Source organism: Vombatus ursinus, unplaced genomic scaffold (genome assembly GCF_900497805.2).
Source record: "Vombatus ursinus unplaced genomic scaffold, bare-nosed wombat genome assembly UNPS02014786.1, whole genome shotgun sequence".
NCBI classification, from domain to species: domain Eukaryota; kingdom Metazoa; phylum Chordata; class Mammalia; order Diprotodontia; family Vombatidae; genus Vombatus; species Vombatus ursinus.
Genome location: NW_020954564.1, coordinates 41549000 through 41574958, shown reverse-complemented (window position 1 = coordinate 41574958; position 25959 = coordinate 41549000). Strand labels below are relative to the sequence as shown.

The window sequence follows — 25959 nt, the reverse complement described above, 5'->3', positions numbered from 1 at the left end:
TGATGTTCCTCCAGGATCTATACTTGGTCTTACACCATCTAGTACTTTTTACCAATAATTTGAATAAAGGCATAGATAGCATCTTTATTGTATTAGTAGATGAAAGCAAGTTAGATGGTTATTTTAACATAGACGAATGACAGAGTCAGAGTCCAAGAAGAATTTGACAAGCTAGAAAATTGAGATGAATCTAAGATGAGAGAATTTAATAATGATAAATGTAAAGTCTTAAAGTGTTCTAGAAATTTATTTCACATGAACAAGGTAAGAGAGACATGATTAGACAATTTGTTGAAAAGATTTAGGGGTTTAGTGGACTACAGGCTCAATACAAGTCAACAAATCTACCAACAAAAACAGCAATTAAAAATCTAATGCTATCTTGGGCTACATTGGGAGACATAATTGGGAAATCAGGGATAGAGCACTGAAAGAAGCAATCTTCCCTCTCCAGCTCACCAGCCCAAAAGCATCACAGTAGCTGTACTGTCTTAGGACTGATCTGAATCACTTCCATAACATGGATCTGTGGCAGTCTTGGTTGGTTGCATGAGCTTCTAACAACAGAAATAGCAGCATAGCTGCTCTCATAGAATCTCTGCATGCCTATCTAGGTCTGGCAGCAGTAACTTTTTGTTTCGTGTGGTCCATGTGGTACCCAGGAAATCTGAATCTGAAGAGCAACAAAAGAAAAAGAACAGAAGCCACTATTATCAAGCCTACCTGTCTCCAGCTTGTCCACCAGGACAGCACAAGGAACATTGTTCAAATGCTAGCTTCTAAAATTGAATTGGTTCCCTAAATATTTTAGAAATGAGACTTTTATCAGAGAAACTTGCTGCAAAACTTTCTCCTCACCCCCATTTCCTGCTTTTCTTCTAACCTGAACTGCATTGGTTTTGTATATGCAAAAAGTATTAATTTTATATAATAAAATTATCTATTTACTTCCCATGAACCTATATATCTCTTGTTTGGTTACAAACTTTTCTCTTGTCCATAGATCTGACAGGTCATTTCTTCCATGTTCCACTATGCCTTTACACCCAAATCATTTTGGCTTTCATTGACTGGCCAATAATAGGCCCAGGCATAGCCTCTCTGGCTCATTGTTTAGGTTTTGATGACTTAGAATGAGTGCAAATAGCAATTATTTTCTGTTCTGGCCTAAAACTCTGAGGGTCTTTCCCTCCCACATTAATATTTTGGGGATGGTAAATTGATCCACTTTTTATCTCAATTCTTGCCTAGCCCTTAGTCATTGAATGAGTGTCGACTCAGACACACTAAGACCTGGGAAAGATGTTAATTTAGAAAGTCCACGGTCTCTCACTGCATCCTGGGCCATCACCAGATGTCTTGACTTCTGTCTTGCCACTGGACTCTGATGATTCTGGAAAAGAGACCGAGGCTGATGACTTTGCACAGCTCTGCCTCACTCAAATCCAATGAAAATGCAAGTCAAGACGTTATGCTCGTGATGTCATTGATCCTCTTCAAGAATGAAGGATGAGGGGCAGCTAGGTGATGCAGTGGATAGAGAAGCTGCCCTGGATTCAGGAGGACCTGAGTTCAAATCCAGCCTCAGACACATAACACTCACTAGCTGTGTGACTCTGGGCAAGTCACTTAACCCCAATTGCCTCACCAAAAAAGAGAAAAAAGAATGAAGGATGAACAACAGGCTAAAAATCTAAGCACTCCTCTGATTTTCCAGTCTCATCATCTTGACTAGATATTCATTCTTTAACAAGCATTTTTATGCACCTGTCATGAAGGCACTGTGCTAATCACAAAACAAAAACAGTCTCTGCCCTCAAGAAGCCCTCCAGGTCTTCAGGAGGTACTGACCATCTATTCTCATCTCTTCTTCTTTTGACCTTTAGTTGATGACCTTGCATCGAGTAGCCCCTGAGGATCCACAATATCATTGTTATCATTCATATTTCCTCCTGAGACAGTCCAGTTCCCACTCTAGAAAAAGATCATCACGCACATTGTTCTAGTCCTTACCTTGTGTTTCATTTCTCCCCTTATTCTGTCCCTCTTCACATCCTTTTTCTTAATTTTCTCCTTGAATGAATGACAAAGCATTATTATGCTTTATTGTTATAAGCATTATTTAAAATTATATCACTATAAGCATTACTAAGTTCTTAACCTTATGTTAAGCATTAGGGATGCGATTAAAAGAAAGCAGATGTCCCTGCCTTCAAGGACCTTACATTCTAATGCAAGAAGAGAACACAAAAAAGAAAACCAATGCTTCCATTCTTTCTAGAAACAATTTATCCTTCCAATAACCAGTCTAAGACACTGCTCTGAGCCCCTTTGGCCTCAGATCTGGGCTTGGAGGTCCAGAGGAATCCTCGTGACTAGGTTTAGCTTATGAGTTGAGAGGAAAAATGGGCCCTGAGTTGTTTGTACTGCCTAAGGCTTGACTTGCTCAAGTACTTTTGCCTTCAGAGAGAAGACTCCCAGATCACTTCAATGCTAGTGCTTTTCCTTGGAGAATACCTCCTCTTTGCCCTGTATAAATCTTTTTTGTAGAGTTGTTTGCCTGTAATCTCCCCCATTGGACTGTGAGCTCCTTGAGGGCAGGTACTTTGTTTTGCTTTTCTTTGTGTCCTCAGGTCTTAGTACAAAGCCTGGCAGATAGTAGGTGCGTAATAATTGAGACTTGACTTTTAGCACTTCACCTTCTTCTCCAAGATGGAGACAAACCTGCACTTTGGGCATATATGCAAGTTATTCAGTACTGCCATATACAAACATGATTTTCCATGAATCACTGAGACGTTTAAAGACAGAATCTCCTCATTATTTTGTTTTCTTTTGGTCCATATACACTGAGAGATCTCAGTCTCTAGGAGTATCTGAACAAGTTTTCATTTATTTAGGCAGACTTCCTGCTTTTTCTCCCTATCAGACTACGTGATCTGCTTAGATACTTTTAAATTGGCAGTTCATACATTCTTGCCATGTTCCAACACAGAAACAAACAAATGCATGAGCAAAAAATGGGACTATCTAATCAGATCTATTCATCCGGTGTTTCCTTGTAGGTGATCTTCAGATATTTCCCTATAACACTTCCTTGATCACTCAACTGCCTTGTTCTGATTTGACAGCTAGGTTCTAGTCTTAGCTCCTCTACATACTTAGCTATGTCATCTTAGGTAAGTTAATGAATCCCACCAGGATTAGTTTCATCATCTGTAAAATGGAAATAATATTGGTACTACTTGCCATATAGGGCTTTTGTGAGGATCAAACAAGAAAGTAGATGTGAAAGTGCTTTGTAAGAGTAAGTACTACATAAATAATAATTTCTTTCTATAATGCTTACAATTTACAAAGTACCTTCCTCACAATAATGGTGAGGTAGGAAAGCATTATTACTCCCATTTTACAAATGAAGTAACAGCCTCAGTGAGGCGAAATGCTCAGTGTCACATTGCTACAACTGTTAGAACCAAGACTCAAACCCAGGTTTTTTGATGGCAACTCCATCACTGCTTCCAAATCACTGTTGAATAAACTGTTACTGTTATTGTTGGCAGTCATTTTCCATTCTTATCATCAAACTTAGGAAAAAGGGGTGCTGTGGTGTCTCTAAAAATCAACAATGCACAAAAGGACAAAATGCTTTGTTTTGTTTTTTCAAAAGATAGGGAACCTCTGCTCAGCCTACATCTTAAGGAAGAAACATTCTGTACCCACAAGGAACTGGCATCCTAACAAAGACTGCTGATTGTGTGAGTTAGCTGGGAAGGATTCTGGAATCAAGAGAGCCAGTGTCTTCCCAGCCAGGGAGTATCAAGGGCTTTCAGATCAGAGCAGCCAAGAGATTGTGAGTTTCTAGGTGGGACCCCAGAGTTGGTAGTTTATGTACCAAATGTCTGAAAATCTGGGGAGTGTTCTGCCCCAGGCAAGCCTAGCACCAGTCAGAAATATCTGGCTCTAGACCACTTCCTCCCAGGCCATTAGCAATTCCAATTGACCTTGGGAGTGAAATCATAATGCCAACTTCATAGTTTAGGCCCTGTTGCCATAGTAATGACCTAAAGACTAATAAACAGCTGGCATTTTGACCTCAGAATCAGGCGGAAAGGGAGGCCAGGATATCAGAGATTGCAAGTCTTCCTTGGCCATAAAATTTCCATAGCAGCATGACAAACATAAAAATAACTTGCCCTTGGCACAAATGATTCTCTTTGGAGTTTCCCAAAGCAAGCAAGTTCACTATGAGCCCAAATGACTTCTAGTTGCAATACTCTTGGTCAAATGTGTAATGAGATGCTTATCTGTTAGCCAAGTGAAAGGAATTTGTGGAAGGACATCTTTGTTTTGTTTCAAAGTAAAAATTTTTGGAATGTATGAAAAGATGCTTTAAGTAAAGTTGCTAGGGTTCAGGGATAAAGGGGGGAGGTACACAGAAGCACCTGCTTTGCATTAGCACAAAGGTAAAGTAAAGGTAGGCAAAACACATGTGCACATACATGAGGGCAACTAATGTTTCCTTTGACTCCTAGGGGGTGGAGCTGGAAACATATGTAGGGTGCAACAACTGAATCTTAATCTCCAGGTTAAGCTGCCAGATGGACTCAGACCTGTCTATTTGTCTTCCTTTGCATAGTTATACAAATTGGGGGTGGGGGTGGCAGAGTTCCCAAGCTCCAGTTTTCCTTTTAACACCCTCACCTTGGATTTGATCTAGTCTAGTTTGGAGTATGGAAATTTCCAACAATAGTTTATAATTTGGCTTGTGTTCACCCCCATCTCATCTGACATTCTCATCTCCTTCCCAATTCTGCGTGAAAGTAGTTAAAAAACAGCCTGCTGAAATCTAGAATAGAGCATGTTTACTATAGGAAATTGAAAGTAAAAGATTAAGCCTTAAAATTCCCAAGTGGGTCAACCTCCATAGTTCCTAGTGAGGTCTGAAATCGAGGCTTCCCAAGCAGCTACAGCCTCTCCTGTTAAGAATGGCATTGTCAACATTCCTACCCTCTTCCACATCAAACATTCTTGTTCTCACAGGGAAGAGAGGAAGAATGATATCCCCAAAGACTGTTGTTACATAAGGCATGCTTGGGGAAGAAAAGAGGCCTTATTTCAATACCATTCTCTTTAACCCATCTTGCTACATGGCTGGTCATGATTATAATAGTAAAAGTGATTATAGATAAAAGTATTTATATATCACTTTAAGGTTTGTGAAGAGTGTTACATATATTATATCATGTCATTCTCACCACAACCCTGGGAGGTAGGTGCTATTATTATTTCCATTATACAGATGAGGAAATCGAGGCCAAGAGAAGTTAGATGTCTTGCTCAGGGTCACACTAGTGAGTGAGGCAGGATTTGAGCTCAGGTCTTCCTAACTGGTAGCCCAACACTTTATCCATTATGCTACCTAGCTGCCACTCCAATTCTTACTGACTTCTTGGTCCCAGGTGATATCTATGGTTCAATATACCAGAAGGCTATCCCCAGAGTTTCTGAGATCAAATATAATCTTCTCCTTGAGGGTCCAGTGCTGCCACCCTTTTCTCTCTGGATTCATGGAATTCTACTCTGTAAAGTTGAGAGGGGAGAAACACGACAATTGGGGAGATTATGAAAGACTTCCTGTAGTTTGGCACCTGAGCTAGATTTGTTAGAAGTTAGAGTCTCTATGAGGGAGAGGTGAAGGAAAGTATTTCTGACATGGAAAAAAGCCTGTGAAAAGTCCCAGGGGTAGGAGATGGATTCCTGGTATGGGGAAAAGCAAGCAGGTTGATTTGGTGGTAATATAATGTGCATGAGGAGAAGACATATGAGATCAGTCTGGAAAGGTAGGTGGGAACCTGATTGTGAAGATATGTGTGTGTATATATACATACACACACGTGCATTTATGTATGTATATATGTATACATATATACATACCCACTACCCATCCATCTGTCTGTCTATGCCAACTAAAGGAATTTGTACCTTATTTTAGAAGCAATATGGGACCACTGGGGTGTCTTGAGAAGAGAAGTTATGTGCCCAGAGCTGAGCTTTAGGAATTTTAATTTATCTGCTATATGGAGAATGCATTGGAAAAGGGAGATATTGGAAGAAAGCAAACCAATTAGAAGGTTATTACAAGAGTCTAGTTGAGAGGCAATGAAGGATCTGAACAAGGTAACTAGTTTGAAAAAAGGAGGCAGGTTGGAGAGGTACTGTAGTTATAGCCTCAAGAAGACTTAGCAATTAATTGGCTATAGGGGATGAGGGACTATGAAAAGATGAAGAGAATGCCTTGGTTGCAAACCTGAGTGACTGGAAGGATATTTGTGGTCATTTAACCCTCCTGAAGCCTTCCTGTTATGGTGAGCTCAGGAACCCTTGAGGCAGCCCATTTCACTTTCTGGCAATTCTAACTGCTATGGTTGGTTCCTCACAGGGGCTAGGGAAGGCTTTTAGGGGGTGGGGTGGGGAGCAACTAGGTGGCCAGTGGATAGAATGTTAGGCCCAGAGTCAGGAAGACCTGAGTTCAAATTTATCTTCAGATACTAGCTATGTGATCCTGGGCAAATCACTTCATCTCTGTTTGTCTCAGTTTCTCACCTGTAAAATAGGGATACTAATGGCAATTACTTACCAGGATTATTGTGAGGATCAAATGAGATATTTGTAAAGCACTTGGCACAGTGAGTGGCACACAGCGGGTACTTTATAAATGTTCACCAATATCACCATCATCATCAAGGTCTTGAAGTAAATCTGTAGTAAATGGATATAAATGTATAATTTCATCAAGGAGAGCTAAGGTGCTAGAAGTAAGGACCCCACAAATCAGGTTAATGTACTGGGTAGAGTTGTTCCCTGGCACTGACGATATCAAGGTCTTTGTAGCACAAAAAATCAGACCAGTGAGAACTAAGTGGGTTCCCAACTGGGCTTTGATCAGCTGAACGGGTCAACAAAGACTTTGATCTTTCTAGTTCAAGGTCTAGACAGAATGTTAAGACCTCTTGACAATTCAAATTATGTACAAAAGTTCCATGACAGTTCCAGGCTATTGGAGGGAGGCTGGGGAGAGGCAAGGAAATGGAAGAATGGAGCATTACAAGTACTCAAACCAAATTCAAAATGTCTTTGTGCCTGGAAGAGAAGCTTCAGCCAGGGAATTCTGATTCAGTTCAATTCATCAAGAAGGGCAGAGATACAGAGATAAAAATGAAAGTTCCTACTCTTAGTCCAAAAGAAAGGGACCAATTAAGACCATTCTAAGCAACAAGTTTTTTTCTGATAAAAATCTAATATCTAAGACATATAAGGAACTGAATCAAATTTATAAGACTAAGATCCATTTTCTAATAGACAAATGGTCAAAGGATTTGAATAGACAGTTCTAAAGGAAGAAATCCAAAATATCAACAATCACATGAAAAAATGCTCTAAATCACTAATAATTGGAGAAATGCAAATTATTAAGGCAACATTGAGGTTGCTTCTCACACCTATCAGATAGGCAAAAATGACAAATGTTGGAGGGGCTGTGGGAAAACAGGTATAATCATTCATTGTTTGGGGATCAATGAATTAGTCCAGGCGTTCTGGAAAGCATTTTGGAACTAAGCCCAGAAAGTTACTGTACTATGTATACCTTTTGATCTAGCTATGCCACTATTAGACTTCTCCCGCCCAAAGAAGTCAAAGAAAGAAAGAAAGGATCTTTATGTGCAAAAATATTTATGGCAACTCTCTTTATGGTAGCCAAAAATTGGAAACTATGAAAATGCTAAACAAATTCTGGTATATGAATATAATGGAATATTATTGTGATACAAGAAATGATGAAACAGTTTCAGAGTAAACTGGGAAGACTTCTATGAAATGATGCAGAGAGAAGGGAATAGAACTACAAAAATTTCTACATTATAGAGAAAAACAACTCTGGAAGACCTTAGAACTTGCAATGGTAAATCAAGAGTCCAAAAGAATAAAGATATAACATGCCACTCATCTCCTGAGAAAAGTGATGAACTTAAAATGTAGGACATGAATTTCCAGAAATAGCTAACATGGGAATTCGTTTTTGCTAAACTATGTAGCTATGTATTAAGGATTTTGTTTTTCAGATTTTTAGAAAATTTGCCTCCTGGGAAGAGGGTCATATTAATTTTTAATGTGCTTATTCATTAAAAAAATAAAATATTAAAAAGCAAAGCAAAAAAAGCTTTTGACACTGTCAATCACCCTCTTCTCCCTGATTCTCTCTCTGTTTTCATGAAACTACTCTCTCGGTTCTCCTCCTTTGTGTCTGATTGGTCCTTCTCTTACTCTGTTACTAGATCTTCTTCAACCATGTTACACCTTTTAACTGTTAACTTGAGCCTCCCCCAAAGCTCTGTTCTAAATACTCCTCTCTCTTTTTCTTTTTCAGTTGGTGACTCCCAAGATTTTGGTTATTATTTCTCTGCAGATGACTCTCAGATCTACTTGCCCATATGTAACCCCTCTCCTAACCTTTAGTCTTAGGTCTCCAACTGCCTATTAAACTTCCTAAACAGGATGTCCCCTAGATATCTTAAACTCAACATCTCCAAAACTGTACTCACTATCTTTCCCTTGACAAACTCTTCCCCCTTTTCTAACTTCTTTATTACTGTCAAAGGTACCACCATCTCTCTTAGTCTCCTGGACTCACAATCTAGTTGTTGTCCTATACCCCTTACTCTTCCTCACCCTCCATATCCAAGCTGCCAAGGTCTATTGATCTACATTTGTAGCATCTCTTGTACTATGCCCCCTTCTCTCCTCTGACGCTGTCACTACCTTGTCCAACCCTCATCGCCTCACACCTAAAATATTACAATAGTCCAGCAGTTAATTGTCTCCCTGCCTCAAGACCCTTCCCCATGTCAATCCAGCTTCTACTCAACTGTCAAAATAATCTTCCTAAAATGTAGGACTGACAATGTTGCCCTCATTCCATAAACTCCAATGGCTTTCTATTGTCTCCAGGATCAAACATAACATCTGTTTGACTTTTAAAGCCTTTCATAACCTTGTGTCTTCCTACCTTTCCAGTCTTCTTACACCTTACCTCCACCCCACCACCTCCAACTCTACTCTGCAATCCACTGAAACTGATGTCCTTGCTGTTCCTCAAACCAGACACTCCATCTCCCAAATGAAATTTTTTCATGACTGTCTCCTAGGCCTGGAGCACTCTTCCTCCTCATCTTTAACTCGATGTAGCTTCTCTGGTTTCCTTCAAGTCTCAGCTAAAGTTCTACTTTCTGCAAGAAGCCTTTCCCAGTTCTCCTTCATTATATTGTCTTCCCTCTGAGAATAATACACTTTAATTTATCCCAAATATATCTTGTTTACATGTACTTGCTTGCATATTATATCTTCCCCATTAGACTGTGAGATCCTTAAGAACAAGGGCTGTCTTTTGCCTTTCTTTGTATCTTCAGTCCTTACCATCGTGCCTAGAATATATTAGGTACTTAATAAATACTAGTTGGGCCACTGGCCCTGGAGTCAGGAGGACCAAGTTATGTGCCTGAGGTCCAGCCTCAGACACATAACACTCACTAGCTGTGTGACCCTGGATGAGTCACTTAACCCCATTGCCTAGCCAAAAAAACAAAACAAAACAGAAAAGTGCTTAATAAATGCTAGTTCACTGACTGACTGCACTGAGAATAGGGATACAAAGGAAAAGGCAAAGGAAAAGAAAATTAGGCCAAGTGAATGTCACTCAGGTAACATCTCTACCCCAGAGAACCAATGAATATCAGTGCCCTATGTAGCTATAGAAACTTCCTCAAAAAGAGTAAAAATCTTGTCATCTCTTTCAAGAATCCATAGTTTCATAGATGTAGGTGCACTCACTCCACATAGATCACAATCCCTCTATGACTTAATAGTTAGTCTCCAACAGTTGCTGTGACCAAAAAATAAAAATCTCCCTGCAGCCAACATAATGGCTTTCTGGACTTACTTTAGCTTTGGACAATATATGTACAATTCCATCATCAGGCCTGTACAGTACTTGAAGGTTTTGCAATTTCAAAGTACCTACCAGAGTCTGACCCCACTGACATAGCCTTCTAGAATCCAGTATTATCTCCATGCTACCATGAAGCATGTGGAAACAAAGTGGATATCCACTGATTGGGGAATGGTTAAACAAATCGAGGTATATGAGTGTGATGGAATATTAATGTATTACAAGAAATAATGATATGTGATGGTTTCAGAGAAACATGAAAAACTTGTAAAGCAAAGTGAAACAAGAAACAGGGAAAAAAATTTGTATAGTTTCTCTTTTGGGCTCTCTATCTCTAATCATACTCATAAGCTGGGTTCTACTTATTACTAATCCAGGTTCAGGTGGACCACAAGTCAGCTCATAAGTCCCTGTGTTTACCTTCCAGTAGTCATCCAGAGGAAATAATAAACTCAAATCAAATACATTTACTGAAATGACATAGTAAGAAAAATAGCAATAAAACATCTTCTCCCATGAACCTACAAATATACTCAACATCAGCAAGGAGAATGGACTCACAAGAAGAAAGGCCACAAGTAGGGAACACATGTGGTCAAGGCATGTTTAAGGAGGGACAACTTACTTCTGAGGACTGCAGAACAAGGGATGTTTTTGTGCTGCTTTTGCTACTTTTGGTTTCATACTCTCCACCAAACCCCTCTCTGCCAGATGCCACTCTACTGGTTGCTGTTCAGCTGCAGTCTCCACCGTTTTCAGTTCCTGGCTCAGCTAAAATCCTGGGCTAGATTATTGCTATCCTCTTTTTGAAAGAGCAGATCTCCTTATTCTAGTACCAGCAGAAGACTCCTCAATTCTGCTCCCGCTCTAAAGTTTGCCATCTCCAGACCAGAGGGAAGAGCAGTGAGTTAAGGCCCCTAAGCTAAGTCTTTTCTTTTGACTGCTTTTCCTGATTTTAGCCATTGTCAAAGATTTCACTCTAGTTTATGGTTACCTTCCTATACACTTTACAATTGTTCATCTCCATAGGCTAGGCCATAAAACAGATAATGATAATTTACCTAATAATTATTAAACAGGGCTCTGAAGTTTGGGGTTCCCAAGTTTTTAAATTCTAAGTCTTTCCTATTGGTGCATATACTACAGTTATTGGAGAAGAGATAGGATAATCTATGCCCATCATCTTCTCTATGAATTGTTCAACTGAATTCTTGATCTTTTCAAATGTAAACGTGGCCAAAGTCTAAAATGGCTATTTGTCCCCAGGCTCTTACCAAATGTATATTAATCACTGGAAGTCTGAAAAGGGTATGCCCTAAAATCCACAATGACTATAATAATGCAATGACAATGTAGATGAAAAAATCAGTCTATTAAGGGCCTACTACTAGGTACTATGCTAAGTCCTGAAGTTAAAAAGAAAGGGAAAAGACAGTCCCTGCCCTCAAGGAGCTCACAGTCTAATGGGGGGGGATACAATATGCAAATAATCACATGCAAAGAAGCTTCATACAGGATGAATTGCAGATGATCAACAGAGGGAAATTGCTGGAATTAAAAGGGATCTGGAAAGGCTTCCTATTAATGGTGGGATTTTAGTTAATACTTGAAGTAAGCCATAAGGTGGTAAGGAGGAGGGAGGGCATCCCAGGAATGGGGGACAGCCAATGAAAATGCCTGGAGTCAGGAAATAAAATGTCTTCGTGGAACAGCAAGGAGGCCAGAGTCACTGGATCAAGCAAGTGGAGGGGAGTAAAATGTAAGAAGACTAGATAGTTGGGAATCAGGTCACTTAACTTCTGTTTTTTCTTTTTCAGAGCAAAGGTTGGAATATTTTGAAGATTAATGGCACCTCATTTATGAAAGTCCCCAAACCAGCCCAAGTCCATTACATAGGAGGGAGTTGGTTTTCATGGTAGTGCAAAACTAAAAAAAAAAAACAAAAAAAAAAAACATAGACCACATCCTCAGTGCTAACCACTTATGGGCAGATGAATAAATAATACATTTCTCCATTTTAAATGGCAGAGTAAAATCAGTGATGGAAGAAAGACCTTCATTAGGAGTTAGGAGAACTAAGTTTGGGGCTCTAATTACTTATATGACATTGAACATGTGACTTCCCTTTCTGGGCCTCAGTTTTCTCATCTATAAAATGAAGGGATTGGGTTATTTCACTTACAGCTTTATGAGTCTGTGGTTCTCTGTCTTTTTCTTAAGGTTTCATCCTTTGGAGCAACTTTAGGAAGGTATTCATAAGTTGTATGGGAACCAAGTTAGAATCACACATTCCCAGAGATGAAAGGGACCTCAGATCTAATGAGGTCAACCCTTTAATTAATGTATGAATTGTTTCTATGACATCCCCCATAAGTGATCATTCAGCTTCTTTTTGAAGATTTTCACTGAAAGAGAATTCACTACCTATGGGCATAATCCATTCTATTTTGGGAAAGTTTTGTTTGCTTCTTCCTAAGGCAAATTTTCACTGTTTGTCTACCATGCCTGGAATTCTCTCCCTCCTTGTCTTTGCCTCCTGTATTCTCTGACTTTCTTCAAGCATCAGCTAAAATCTCATCTTCCATGAGGAGTATTCCTAGGACCCATTAATGCTAATAGTTTTCCTCTGAGATTATCTTCAATTGGTCCTGTATATATCTTGTTTGTACATAGTTGTTTACGTATTATCTCCCCTATTAGATAATACACTCTTTGAGGGCAGGGATTGTTTTTGTTTTTTAATAAATGTTTGTTGAGTTGACTCCTTTATATTAAGCTGAAATCTGCCTCCCAGGAACATCAATCCCTTACTCCTAAATCTTTCTAAAGTAGAGGAGAAAAGTTCTAATTCCTCCTCTATGCAACAACTTTTCGAATTCTTGAAGATAGTAATCATAACCTCCCTAAATCTTCTCTTCTCCAGGCTAAACATTTCCACTTCCTTCAACTTATCCTAGATGGAAAGATGACATGATTTCTGGCTTCATCATTAAGGTCACTCTCCTCTGCTCCAATTTGTCAATATCATTCCTAAAATGGAGTGCCCAGGACTGAATACCACACTCAAGATTTGATCTTCCCAGGGCAAAGGACAGAGAAGCTATCACCTCCCTTCATCTGGAAAACCTACTTGTATTAATGCAGTCCCAAACTGCAACCAGGTCTGAGGATTCTTATTGAACTGAAATCCATCAAGTTCTCAGGTCTTCACATGAACTGTTATCTGGCTTTGTATCTCATTCCCTCCTGGAGCAATTTATTCTCCTAAACTTGAGTGTAGGACTTCAAAGTTTCATGTTCTTAGATTCTACCCATTGTTCTAGCTTGTCCAAACTTTTCCAAATTTCACTCTTATTAGCTATCTCTTCCAGATTAGTATCATGTACAAATTTGATAAGCACATCATCGATGCTTTAATCCAGGTCATTGATTTTTAAAAACTTTTTAATTTTTTAAAATATATTAAACAGAAAGGACCAAGGATCCAGCTCTACCTGGGTTTCCATTTAGACCAGAAATGGCATTGCAACTAGAGACAGGATGGTGACAGTTAGAAAGAAAATTGCCAGCAAAAATTTAATTGGAAGAATATTAGATGGAATATCTAATCCTGTCTCACCTAGTGAAGAATTCTGTTAACCTAAGGTCAATCATCTCCCCTCTCCAGACCTCTTTTGTAGGGCTTCATTTCTAAGGTCCCTTTCAGCTGTAACGTTCTTTGGTTGGGCGGTAAGGCCCATATGTTTTGTATGTGCAGGGAATCAGACAGTACTCTTCTGATTCCAGGAGAGGGCAGTGGAACCCTTGCAATGCACACTACATGACATCAGTGGTCAATTACACTAGAAGAAAAAAGACACAGTGTGCCACCAGGGATGATGTGAGTTACACACGTGATTTGAGGAACAAACATCTTCCCCTCCGGCTGAAGAAGACAAGCCAACAAAGCAACAGACAATTAAGTAAATTATTCTGGCAAAACACCAGGTCCTCTTGCCCTTTGGCTTTTCTCTGCACAAGATAACTGAATTGGGAAGCCTATGTCTGCGTTTTTTCTACTCCTCACAGTTTTCACTATTCTAAGTTCGGTATGATCACAGGAGCAGAAAACTGGAATTAGGGTGCCAAAGAAAAGTCAGTGCCCCATTCTATAGGTGTTCTAGAATATTCTGGAATGGAATTGAAAAGCAATTTGTGTGAAGCACTGGGGAAGCAGCTAAGAAACTGAAACAGCCCCTGCTCTCAAGGAGGTCACATTTTAATTGGGAGAGACTAAACATAAAGTAGGGTTCATGCTTATCTTTATTTTATGACAGAAAGAACTAAGGCAGGGAAAGTAAGAGGTCAAATGAGAAAGCCCCTAGAAACCTTGAAGAGTCCTGATAGGAGCTGATGATTTCCTACAGAGATTACAGTGGACCCTGGCATAGCTCTAGCGGAAGTAGGTATGTGGGAAAGTCAGTGTCCAGCTGACAGTGGGTGCAGCCAGGCAATGGGAAAATGAAGGGGTTGGTTGGGGAAGGAGAGGTCTGAGGTTCCCTTCGGTGGCAGCAGGTGGTGCTGGTCTGTCTCCAGGCAAACTGGATGCTAGAGGGCTGGGGTGAGGAAGAGGAATGTCTCCAGCTCCTATGGCAGTAGAGGTGACTGGTCCCTGTATTCAGGCTGAGTCAATCATGAGGCCTGGGCTCCAGTTCCATCCTTACCCACTGACTTGCTATGTGATCTCAGACAAGTTCTTGACTGCTATTTCTTATCTGTGTGGTATAAAAAACACTGAACTTGAAGTCAGGAGACCTGTGTTCAACTCTCACACTTACTACCTCTTTGACCTTGGGCAAATAGGGCTCTTAGAGTTTCAATTTCCTTGTCTATAAAATAGCTACAGTGATCCTGAAGTTGGAGTGAGGACTTAGTACTTGGAGCACTTAGAGTACTATGTAAAGCTGTTATTACGTTAAGCTAATATTTATGCAACGGATCTTGGCTGATTGAAAGCCTCATATAGAAGAAACACAGACATTCTTTAATTAGTACCAGTCTACTAACCACGTGATGAAGAAACGGGCTATCGATTGACAGCTGAGTTAGAACTGGGGTGCATTCAAAAGGTACCAATCAGGCAAAGTGAGTCTCTTAGTCTGGCTCTTTCCTGCCCAGCTAGAGTTCAAGAAAGAGAAAGCCTCTGAGTAGAGCAAAGCTCAGAGACCCTCTCTCGTCCAGACTCAGTGTGAAGTCAAGGGTACGTGGCCCTGCTGCTGCTTCTGTCTCTTTTGGGTCTGGTCTTTCCCAATTTTGGGTGAAAGAATATGGAGATAGCTATGACATTGTGAATTTTGAAAGTCAGGAGAGTAAGCCACCACAAGACTAGAAACTGGAGTCCAAGCCAGGATTTTCCAGAAACCAGTCAGTGAGGCATATAATATCTAGAGCCCCACTTGACCCATCCCAATAGTATTAACTATGTCATATTTATGGGTGAAGAAGGTGGGATGAATGCTACATAGAAACTGCTTTAAGTTTGGGCCTACTCTTCCTATAGATAAAGATAGTATAGGCGAGAGTGTGCCCCTAGGTGTTGGGGGCAGGGAGAAGGGAAGGATGCTTTTAAACTTTTGGTCTTGTTATATCTTCCCAATAAGTTTCCTTTTGTGAAAGCTAACTGATGTTAATTGGATAAGTGAAACTAGCATGCTAATCACAGGAAGTTAACACAGGGAGAACACACCAGAATGGAGGCTCAAGCTAATAGACTTAGAGAAAAATTATTTCCATAGTCCCCTCAGAGGTACCCGTAGAGCCTTGAGGGGAGAGAGTGTCATTATATACATTATTGTATATTACCCCCAAATTTCCCATGGAAACAAAAGTCCATCTTTTATTGGTGGTGCTAGATGTCAGTGAGAGGTGGAACACTTCCGTGAAGAACTAAAGATGAGCATACCCAGAGGGCAATGGAAAAGCACATTATGTGCTGCAGGCTGCTACACATGACCAAAAAGGAACTCTGAAGAACAGAAATTGTATGGTGGGAAGAGAAGATCAACGGGTCACATGGGAAAAGTAAGAGAGATGGAGTATCAGAGGACTCCAGAGAAAGTGAGAAAGGCCTCTAGCATGTGGGGTAGAGCCTCTGAGGTAAACTTTTGGAAGAACAAGGACAAGAATGACAGGGGCTGGTTGATGGATGGGTCGTGATATATTTCATTGGAGCACACTCCAAAATTTATGAGATCACAAGTCCACTTGAATATTTGAACTGAGAGTATTATTATTTATAAAATGGTGGGGTTGAACTGGATATCCAATTTTTAAGGTTTAAGATTCGATCTTTAAGATTAGAAATACACCAGCCAGGAAAAGATTGTACATGAAACTGATACTTTCTATTATGTAAAACTTGATCTTCTTTTAAAATATATGATACATTTTACATAATTTCTCTGAATTCACTTCTTATTTTTGGTTACCTTATTCCTACCCATCCTCTACCCTAACTTCCTTTTAAAAAAAATAGAAAACTCCTTTAACAAATATGCCTAGTCAAGCAAAACAAAACCCCATGTTGGTTATATCAAAAAATGTCATTGTGCATATTGAATACATCACCACTCTGAAGCATGTTTCATCATCAAAAGTCTGGAATTGGGTTTGGTCATTTCACTGATTAGAGTTCTTGTTTTTCTGAGTTATTTATCTTTACAAGGTTGTGATTGTATACATTATTTTTCTGGTTTTGCTCACTTCATTCTGCGTCAGTTTATACAAGTGCCCCCAAGGTTTCTCTGATGCTGTCCCATTCAATATTATTTATAGTGCAATAATATTTCATTACATTCATACATCATAATTTATTTAATCAGTCCCCTATCTCTGCCACAAGAAAAAGAATGTTACAATAAATCTTTTTGTACAGATAAGTCCTTTTCCTCTTTCTTTAACCTCTTTGGGGTATGGGCCTAGTAGTGATACAACTAGGTCATTTCAGTGACTTTTTGAGCATAGTTCCAAATTGGTTTCCAGAATGGGTAAACTGATTCACTAATCCACAACAGTTAATTAAGGTGCCTGCTTTCCCACGTTATCTTAATATCTGTCATTTTTTTCTTCTTCTATTTTCTTTTCTTTTTTTCTTTTTTGGTTTATCTTGGCAGATGTAATAGGTATGAGAGTTGTCAGAGTTGAATGTCAGAGTTGCTTTAATTTTCAATTTTCTAATTATTAGTGATTTAGAGCATCTTTTCATGTTTGTTGATAGTTTATATTTCTTCTTTTGAAAACTTCCTGCTTATATCCTAGACCATTTATCTATTGGGTAATGACTCTTGCTCTTACAAATTTGAGTTAGTTCCTGATATATCTTGGAAAGAGTCCATTATCAGAGAAATGCTGCAAAGTGCTACTTTTTCCATTAAACCTTTCCTGACCTCCTACTCCCTTACACTCCACTGAGCCCTTCACACTCCCCAGCTTGAAAGTGATCTTTGCCTCCTCAAATTTTTCACAGCTCTTTTCTAGACCTCTCCTTTCAGCTTATCTCACTTTCCTTCTACCACACTTAAGGAACAAAAATATGGATTTAGAGTTGGAAAATACATTGGATATCATTGGATGTCCAACCCTTTCAGATGAGTCCCTCAGAGGCTAAGTGACTTGGCCAAGCACATAGAAGGCTGAAAAACCAGTATTCAAACTTGTCTTTTGACTGTTTTCCTTTCCACTTCATCACATCTCATTTATAGACAAATATTTTCTCCCATTAGGCTGTCAACTCCTTGATAGCAGTGTTTGGGTCACATCAATCAACAAACATTTATTAAGTACCTACTAAGCTTAATTCTGCACTGTGCTAGGCACTTAGACTATACAAAAAATTAAATTGTACATTTGGTATCTCCAGTGTTGAGCACAAGAGCTTAAAGGACGTTTGGTCTGAATAGGTCAGGATTTACTGACAGATCTTAAAGTCTAAGCTGATAGATCTCCAAGCCAGTTTTCTATTGCTCTGGGCTCTTTTTTTTTGGTTTGACAGGATTCCTAGTTCAGAAAGGATGGCAACTTCCACCAGTACATCTCATGGTACAGCAGAAAGAATATTGGACTTGTCATTAAAAGAAGACCTGAGGGGCAGCTAAGTGGCACAGTGGAGAGAGCATGGGCCCTGGAGTTAAGAGGACTTGAGTTCAAATCCAGCCTCAGACACAATAGATGTATGAGCCTGGGTAAGTATTTAACCCCAATTGCCTCTAAAAAAAAAAAAAAAAAAGGTGGTCTGGGTTTGGAATCCTGGTCCCAGCTAATAGTTATTAGCTGTATGTCCTTTGAAAAGTCAGTTTCCATCTCTGACCTTGGACTCTTCATCTAGAAAAATATTATTAGATGATTGGAGTAGATCACCTCTACGGTCACTTTTTACTTTGAAAGTTCCATGCCTCTGTGATTTTCTTGGGGTCTTTGCTGTCATCCCTTTTTCCCCAGGGACTTTCCTGTTAGTACCCACTCTTTTAACCCCTTACTCAGTCATTAAAAAGTTTCCCGGTAAAATTTTAAAAAGCTCATAAAATACTGGAGTCTTCTGGTTTATCATATGGAATATGAGCCATTCAGTGTCATTTTAAATCTGATCTTTGAGTTTTCTTTTTGTTTTAAATGAGCGTTTTTCTCTCTCTGCCATGTGTAGACATGAGCTAGATTTGAGTCCTATCTCTGCCACTTATTAGCTTATGCAATCTTGAGCAAGTCATAGCTCCTGTCTCAGCCTTCTTTTCTTTTTCTTTTCTTTTTTCTTTCTTTCTTTTTTTTTTTTTTGGCTAGGCAATAGGGTTAAGTGAGTTGCCCAGGGTCACACAGCTAGTAAGTGTTATGTGTCCGAGGGCAGATTTGAACTCAGGTCCTCCTGAATCCAGGGCCGGTGTTCTATCCATTGTGCCACCTAGCTACCCCCCTTATTTTCTTTATAAAATGGAGGTAATTATATTTGTAGTCAATGTTGTGGTGAGGAATACAAAGGACTTGTAAGAGTATGTAAGCCTTCAAGTACTATAGAAATGTGAGTTATTGTTATTTTCTACCTCACAGGGCTGTTGTGAGTAAAGAACCTTGAAAGGCAGTGGACATACTAGGAGGAGCACAAGAGTGGGTATTAGGAGACCTGTGTTTGCATTTCAGCTCAGATATTTAGCAGCTGTGTGGTCTTTACAAGGCATTCAGTATATTTGAGCCTCATTTTCCTTCTCTGTAAAAAGAGATGTCAATACTTGCAGTAAAGTACTGCATCAGCATGATTTGTGGTGATAGTGATTTCCCCTTGAGAAGAACTGATGAAGTTCATTCAATCCTATCCCATCCAAGAAACATTTATTTAGTGTTGGCTAGTAGCTAGTAATGTGCTGTGCACTGAGGTTACTGCCTTAATGGGAAGTTCTGCCTGGCTTGGGGAGGGAGGGAGGAGAGAGATTCAATGTGTAAATAGATGGGTATATACATGATCATTAATCAGGCCAAGTTTAGTGTGGAAAGTTAAATGAATAGATGGAAGGTTTGGATTGATTCTGAAGTTGAATTCTCATGTAAGCTTGAGAAAGTTCTGTGCTTAAGCATGTGTGGGTTTTAGCCAAGGCTACTACTATGTAATAGGAAGGAGTAATTGTATTCTCAATATTCATATGTATAAACTTTAGGTCTAATGGTGTTCTGAACTATTAAAGTTTAACATAGTTGAATGAGGATGAATTGGGATGTGCGGCTTTGCTTAAACAGAACTTAAAGTGCCAGCTGTTTATCCTTTCCTGACTCTAATTTATCTCTTTCTAAATCTTAATCTATACTGTGGAAAGACCAGCTTTCTGTTCAGGTAAGGGTTTGACTGGATAACCTTTGAAAATTCTTTGAACTCAGGGATTCTTTGATTTTTGTGGAGCATTTTACATGGAGTATTATCCATTTTAGAAAAAAAGCACCAAGTAGAGCTATAATTCTTCTCTCCCCAGCCTCTCGCTGAAGCCCCAGGCTAACCCCTTGAGGATCAATGACAATCATACTCCCCTAGGGCTAACATCTCCCACCCACCTTCCCTCACCTGTTGCCTCACCCTTCCCTCTCTTCTGGAGGTGAGAGTGTTGGACTTCATCAGATCAGCGTTGGAGGCACAGACCAGACTCTTTGACCTTCTCTGACACAAATGAATTTAACTTATCAGGATTGTCTTCCACACCTTTAATGCATCCAATCACCACCCTTAGAGACCCATACCAGATTTTCAATGGGGGGAATAAAAGGGCAATAATTAAAGTGATGACATTTAACCACCTCATCTGTCTTGAAACACTAACCAAGAAATCTAACCTATGCATTAGAGGGTCACCTTAACCAGACTTTCTCTGGAGGACTTGGGGTTAGCTGGGTTTTTAGTAGAACTCCTACTACAACATTACTTTTTGAGGCAGTATAGTATAATAGTTAACATTACATAGTATAACAGATAATACATACATATATCTATATAGATAGATATAGATGTTGTGTTTTAAGATTTTCAAAGTGCTTAATTACTTTACTTGATAGAACAATCTGCAAGATACAGTTCATAGAGTGTTAGACTTGGAGTCAGGAAGACCTGGGTTCAACTCCTGCCTCAGATAAATACTAGCTGTGTGAGCCTGGGCAAGTCACTTATCTTTCTTGGGACTCAGTTTCCTCATCTGTAAATAAGAGGGTTAAACTCAATGACCTCTAAAATCCCTTCCAGCCCTACACCTATGATCAAATGATCCTCTGTATCCCCAGAGGTCCTCAATAAACACCATTGGTTTGACGTTATCTTATTGGTTTTTATAGCATCCCTGGAAAGTAAGCATCTCATCTTCCACTGAGTTACGGCAAGCTGATAAGCCATAAATTACAATCTGGTTATTTCTATGATATTCTCAAGCACAGAGCCTTTCAATGAAATGTTTATTTATTGAAGAGGAAGTAACAATGTTATTTAGAGTTCATTAATTTTGAATTCCATCCATTCATATTATATGACCCCAGATGTTACCTTTTCACTATTTAAAAAGAAAAAATGTATTAAGCAAATTAATGAAGAATGACTTTAGGCAGGGTACTTGCCTTCTCTGTATCTCAATCTCCTCATCTTTAAAACTGGGATAATACTTACTTACCTGATGGGTCTGTTGTGAGAAAATGCTTTGGAAAACTATATGTAGACTTAAGGTGTTATTTTTACTTACTGTGCTGAAAAGCATATTCTACTGTAATATAGTAGGAATGGACCTTGTATTATACAATAGCTGTCTTCCTGAAAAATTTTGTAAATTGAATTTCTGTAAGTAGAATCCTATTTTAAATGCAGTAAGGATACAGCTATATATTGAGAGGTAGCAGGAAGTAGTGAACAGAGCAATGAACTTATAAACAGGTGATACCTGGGTTCAAATCCCTGCTGTTTGGTCGTTCAGTTGCATTCGATTCTTCATGACCTCATAGACCATATCCTTCACTATCTCTTGAAGTCTGTTCAAGTTAATTTTTGTTATTTCCATGATACTATCTATCTATCACATCCTTGCTGTTCCCTTTTCCATTTGCCTTCAATCTTTTACAATATCAAGGTCTTTTCCAATGAGTCCAGCCTTCTCATTATGTGACCAAAGTAATTAAGTTTCAGCTTCAGTTTTTGACCTTCCAGTGAACAGCCTGAATTAATTTCCTTAAGTATTGACCGATTTGACCTCCTTGCTGTCCAAGAGACTCAAAAGTCTTCTCTAGCACCATAATTAGAAAGCATCTATTCTTCAGCACTGAGTTTTCCTTTATAGTCCAACTGTCACATCCACACATTGCTATTGGAAAAACCAGAGCTTTGACTATACAGACCTTTGTTGGCAAGGTAATGTCTCTGCTTTTTAGTATGCTGTCCAGATTTGCTACAGCTTGCCTTCCAAGGAGCAATCAGCTTTTAACTTCATAGCTTCAGTCACTGTCTGCAGTGATCTTTGAGCCCAAGAATATAAAATCTGACACTACTTCCATTTCTTCTCCCTCTACGTTTACCAAGAAGTGATGGGACCAGTTGCCAAGATCTTAGTTTTTTTGATGTTAAGTGTCAAGCCAGCTGTTCCACTCTTCTCTTTCACCCTCATCAAGAAGCTTCTTAATTCCTCTTCACTTTCTGCCATCAGAGTGGTATCATTTGCATATCTGAGATTATTGATATTTCTTTCAGCAACTTTAATTCTAGTTTTTGATTCTTCTGACTTCCAATCTTAAACCAATCAGTTGTTCCATGTTCAGTTCTTTTTTTTTTTTTTTTTTTAAGGCAGTTGGGGTTAAGTGACTTGCCCAGGGTCACAAAGCTAGCTAGTAAGTGTTTGGTCTGAGGGTCAGATTTGAACTCAGGTCCTCCTGACTTCAGGGCCAGTGCTCTATCCACTGTGCCACCTAGCTGCCCCTCGTGTTCTATTCTAACTGTTGCTTTTTGGCCTGCATAGAGGTTCCTCAGGAGACAAAAAAGATGATCTGGTACTCCCATCTCTCTGAAGACTTGCCAATTTTGTTGTGATCTACACAGCCAAAGGTTTTGGTGTGGTTAATGAAGCAGAGGCAGATGTTTTTCTGGAACTCCCTGGCTTTCTCCATAATCCAACGATTTAGTCTCTAGTTCCTCTGCCTCTTTGAAAACCAGCTTGCTCGTCTGGTATTTCTTGGTTCTCATATTGTTGAAGCCTAGCTTGCAGAATCTTAAGAATAACCTTGCTGGTGTGTGAAATGAGTGCAATTGTTCGGTTATTTGAACATTCTTTGGCATTGCCCTTCTTTAGGATTGGGAAGTAAACTGATCTAGTTTAGCTAGATTTCCATCACCTCCATTCGACTTATTGTTAGCAATACTTCCTAAGGCCCACTTGACTTCATTCTCTAGGATGTCTGGCTCTAGATCTGTAACCATACCATTGTGATTATCAGTGATGTTAAGATGTTTCTTGTATAGTTCTTTTATGTATTCTTGCTACCTCTTCTTAATCTTCTCTGCTTCTGTTAAATCTTTTTTTTTGTCTTTTATCATGCCTATTTTTGCATGACACTCCCTTGAGAGTTCTAAATTTCTTGAAGAGATCTTTTGTTTTTCCCATTCTATTTTTTTCTTTCATTTCTTTGCATTGCTCTTTTAAGAAAACCTTACCTCTCCTTGCTATTCTCTGGAATTCTGTATTATTTAGGTATATATTTCCCTTTCTCCTTTCCCTTTTGCTTTCCTTCTTTGAACCCAGCTATTTCCAGACCATTAAAAGGAAACATTGGGCAGCTAGGTGGTGCAGTGGATAGAGTTCTGGCCTTGGAGTCAGGAAGACCTGAGTTCAAATACTGCCTCAGACCAAACATTTACTAGCTGTGTGACCCTGGACAAGTCACTTAAACCCAATTGCCTCAGCCAAAAAAAAAAAAAAAAAAGGAAAGATCGTGCTGTAGTGGAAAGAAGGCAGAATTTGGAATTAGGAGAACTTGTGTTTATAGGTTTTGTTACTTATTAAATGTATGCACAAATCATTTTGCTTTGGGGGAGCCTCGGTATCCTTATCTGTAAAAAAACGAGAGGTTTAGACCAGACGATTTCTAAAGTTTTTTCCAGATCTAAAAAAACCCAAAACAAACAAACAAAAAAACCAAAACTACCCACATCAGTGCTATGATTATTATATTCACTTATTACTCCAAGCAAGTTTGGGTATTTCAAGGATTTTTTTTTTTTTTGGTAAAAAAAGGGGTCTTGCTTCGTTGTCCACCTTATATATGTTCTGTTGGTTTGGATTTCGTACATCTGGTTTTCTTAAAGCGAGGCTGTCCCCTGATCTAACCTAAGGTCAGTGCCAGATTTTTGCATATGATGCCATTTGGAATAAGTTACACCCATTTTCCAGAAGCTAAGACTCTTCAACCTAGCGTAGCTCAGAACAAATTTTGCGCGGGGAAGACTAAGTGTGTCAGAGCGCGGACTCCTTTCGTCTTTTTGAAACGAGCAGAATTGGGAAGCCTGACTGCCCTTAAGTAACATGGCAGTCCTACATTGTCCGCGGCGGAATCTGCCCTCAGCTATGATGGCGGCTGCCCTAACCTTGCCTGGACCTCGGCCGCTTGCCCTCAGTTAATATGGCGCCCTCTGTGATTTCCATGGGACAACCCCCATTCTGGCCCCGCCCCTTTGGCTTCATGGGAAGCGCGGGAGCCCCGCCTCACTTCCGGAGAAAGCCATCAAAAAGAAAAAAAAAGATTGACAAAAGGCCCAAGAAGATGGCGGTGCTGGCGGGGCGGGGGCGGTGGCTTGGGGTTTGAATTCTAGCGGCGCCAGAGGAGTCCGGACGATCGGCTCCGCGGGGCTGGAGCGGGGGCAGTTCCCGCCCGGCCCGGGGAGCTGCAGCCTGCCGCTGCCATCGCCATGGACTCGGTGCTGGGGGAGGACGTCACCCTGCCAGTGGGGCTCAACGGCAGCAGGTGGGCCTCGGCGGCGGGGAGGGGGCGGCAGCCGGCCCGGGGCACGGGCTTGGGGGTTACCGCGTAGAGGGTGCGGGTTAGGGGCTTAGGACGCAGAAGTAGTTTGGGGTGAGCCGTTTTGGGGGGGTCCCTGGGGATGGTTTATAGGGAGAATTCGGGGTGCAGAATAGTTTGATTTGGGGGGCATGGAAGGGGATGGGGTCGTTGATATGAGGGTGATTTGTGGGGTGGTTGTAGGTTAGGGCAGTGGGGTGCAGGGGTGCTTTAGGGCCAGGTGACGTTTGGAGGTGCTGAGATACTTAGGGAAGGGGGTGTTTTGCGTGTGTAGGGGTATTTTAAGGGGAAGAGGGATAATTTGGGGGTGTAGAGGTAGTTTTGGGTAAAGGGGGGTCCAGGCTAGTTGCAAGTGTGTGGATAGTTAAGGATGATGGGGTGATATGTGGGTATACAGGTAGTTTAGGACAAAGGGATATTGGGGTTTAGGAGTAGTATAGGGTGAAGGGATATTTTGGGGGATGGGGTAGTCTAGGGTAAAGGAATGCATTGGAAATGTAGGGGTAATATGGGTTAAGGGATGTTTAGGGGTGTAGCGATAGTATGGGGTGAAGAGATTATTTAGGGGCATAAGCAGTTTAGGGGTTTTGCGGGCATATGAGGTAGTCTGAGAAGAAGGGAGATAATTTGGGGGTATAGGAGTTTATGGTAGAGTGATCAATCAAAGATTTTAGGGGTAGTTTAGGGTGAGGAGGTGGTTTGTGTGTATGTGATAGCTTCTGGTTGGAGTGATTTGAGTAGGGGGTGTCCTTTAGGGCAAAGGATTTGTGTGTGTAATAGTACTCTAGGGTGAGGTGATGATTTTGAGGGGCAGATGTACTTTAGGAGGAGAGCTAATTAGGGGTACAGAGATGAAGAGTTAGAGTTCCTGGAAAATTCATAGAGTCAGGAGATGGAGGGTCATCTGAGAAAAACCACAAGGAGGCCATGTCACTGGATTGCAAGTAGTGGGCATGTAAGATGTAAGAAGACTGGATAGATAGGAAGAGGCCAGGTTATGAGGCCTTTAAAAAGCCCAATAGGATTTTGTATTTGATCCTGGAGGCAGTAGGGAGATTATTGGGGGGTGGGGCTCTGCAGGAAGGTCACTGAGACAGTTGAGTGGTGTATTTGTGTGGGGAAGACTGGAGGCATGCAACCAGCAGGCTATGGCAATAGTCCAGGCATGAATGAGGTCTTGAGATGGTAGGGATGTAGTTGGGGTATATGGATAGCTGAGGTCAAAGGAGTGTTTTAGGGATATTCAGGACTGAGTAATTAGGTTTTGTAGGGGTTAGAGTTTAGGGTGGAGTGAATTTGAGGGTATGGAAAAGTATTCTTAGTGTGTGGGGGTGTAGTGGGGTAAAGTGACTTGGAATTAAAGAATAGTTTGTGTATACAGTAGACTTTGGTGAAGTGATTTCATGTGT

The 25959-nt window shown here is 40.2% G+C and overlaps 1 protein-coding gene across 3 annotated transcripts in view; it reads left to right on the top strand.

Moving 5' to 3' along the window:
* Positions 1-24358: 24358 nt before the first annotated feature.
* The window catches only part of LOC114046857 (CDK5 regulatory subunit-associated protein 2-like), a 144203-nt gene continuing 142602 nt past the window's right edge, over positions 24359-25959 (top strand). The window contains exon 1 of one of the 3 annotated variants that reach the window (XM_027867418.1): positions 24359-24496. In XM_027867418.1, coding sequence (XP_027723219.1) covers positions 24441-24496 — 56 coding nt within the window. In that variant the 5' untranslated portion in view covers positions 24359-24440. The remainder of the gene's footprint in view (positions 24497-25959) is intronic. The other 2 variants (XM_027867419.1, XM_027867417.1) reach the window with 2 other exon arrangements.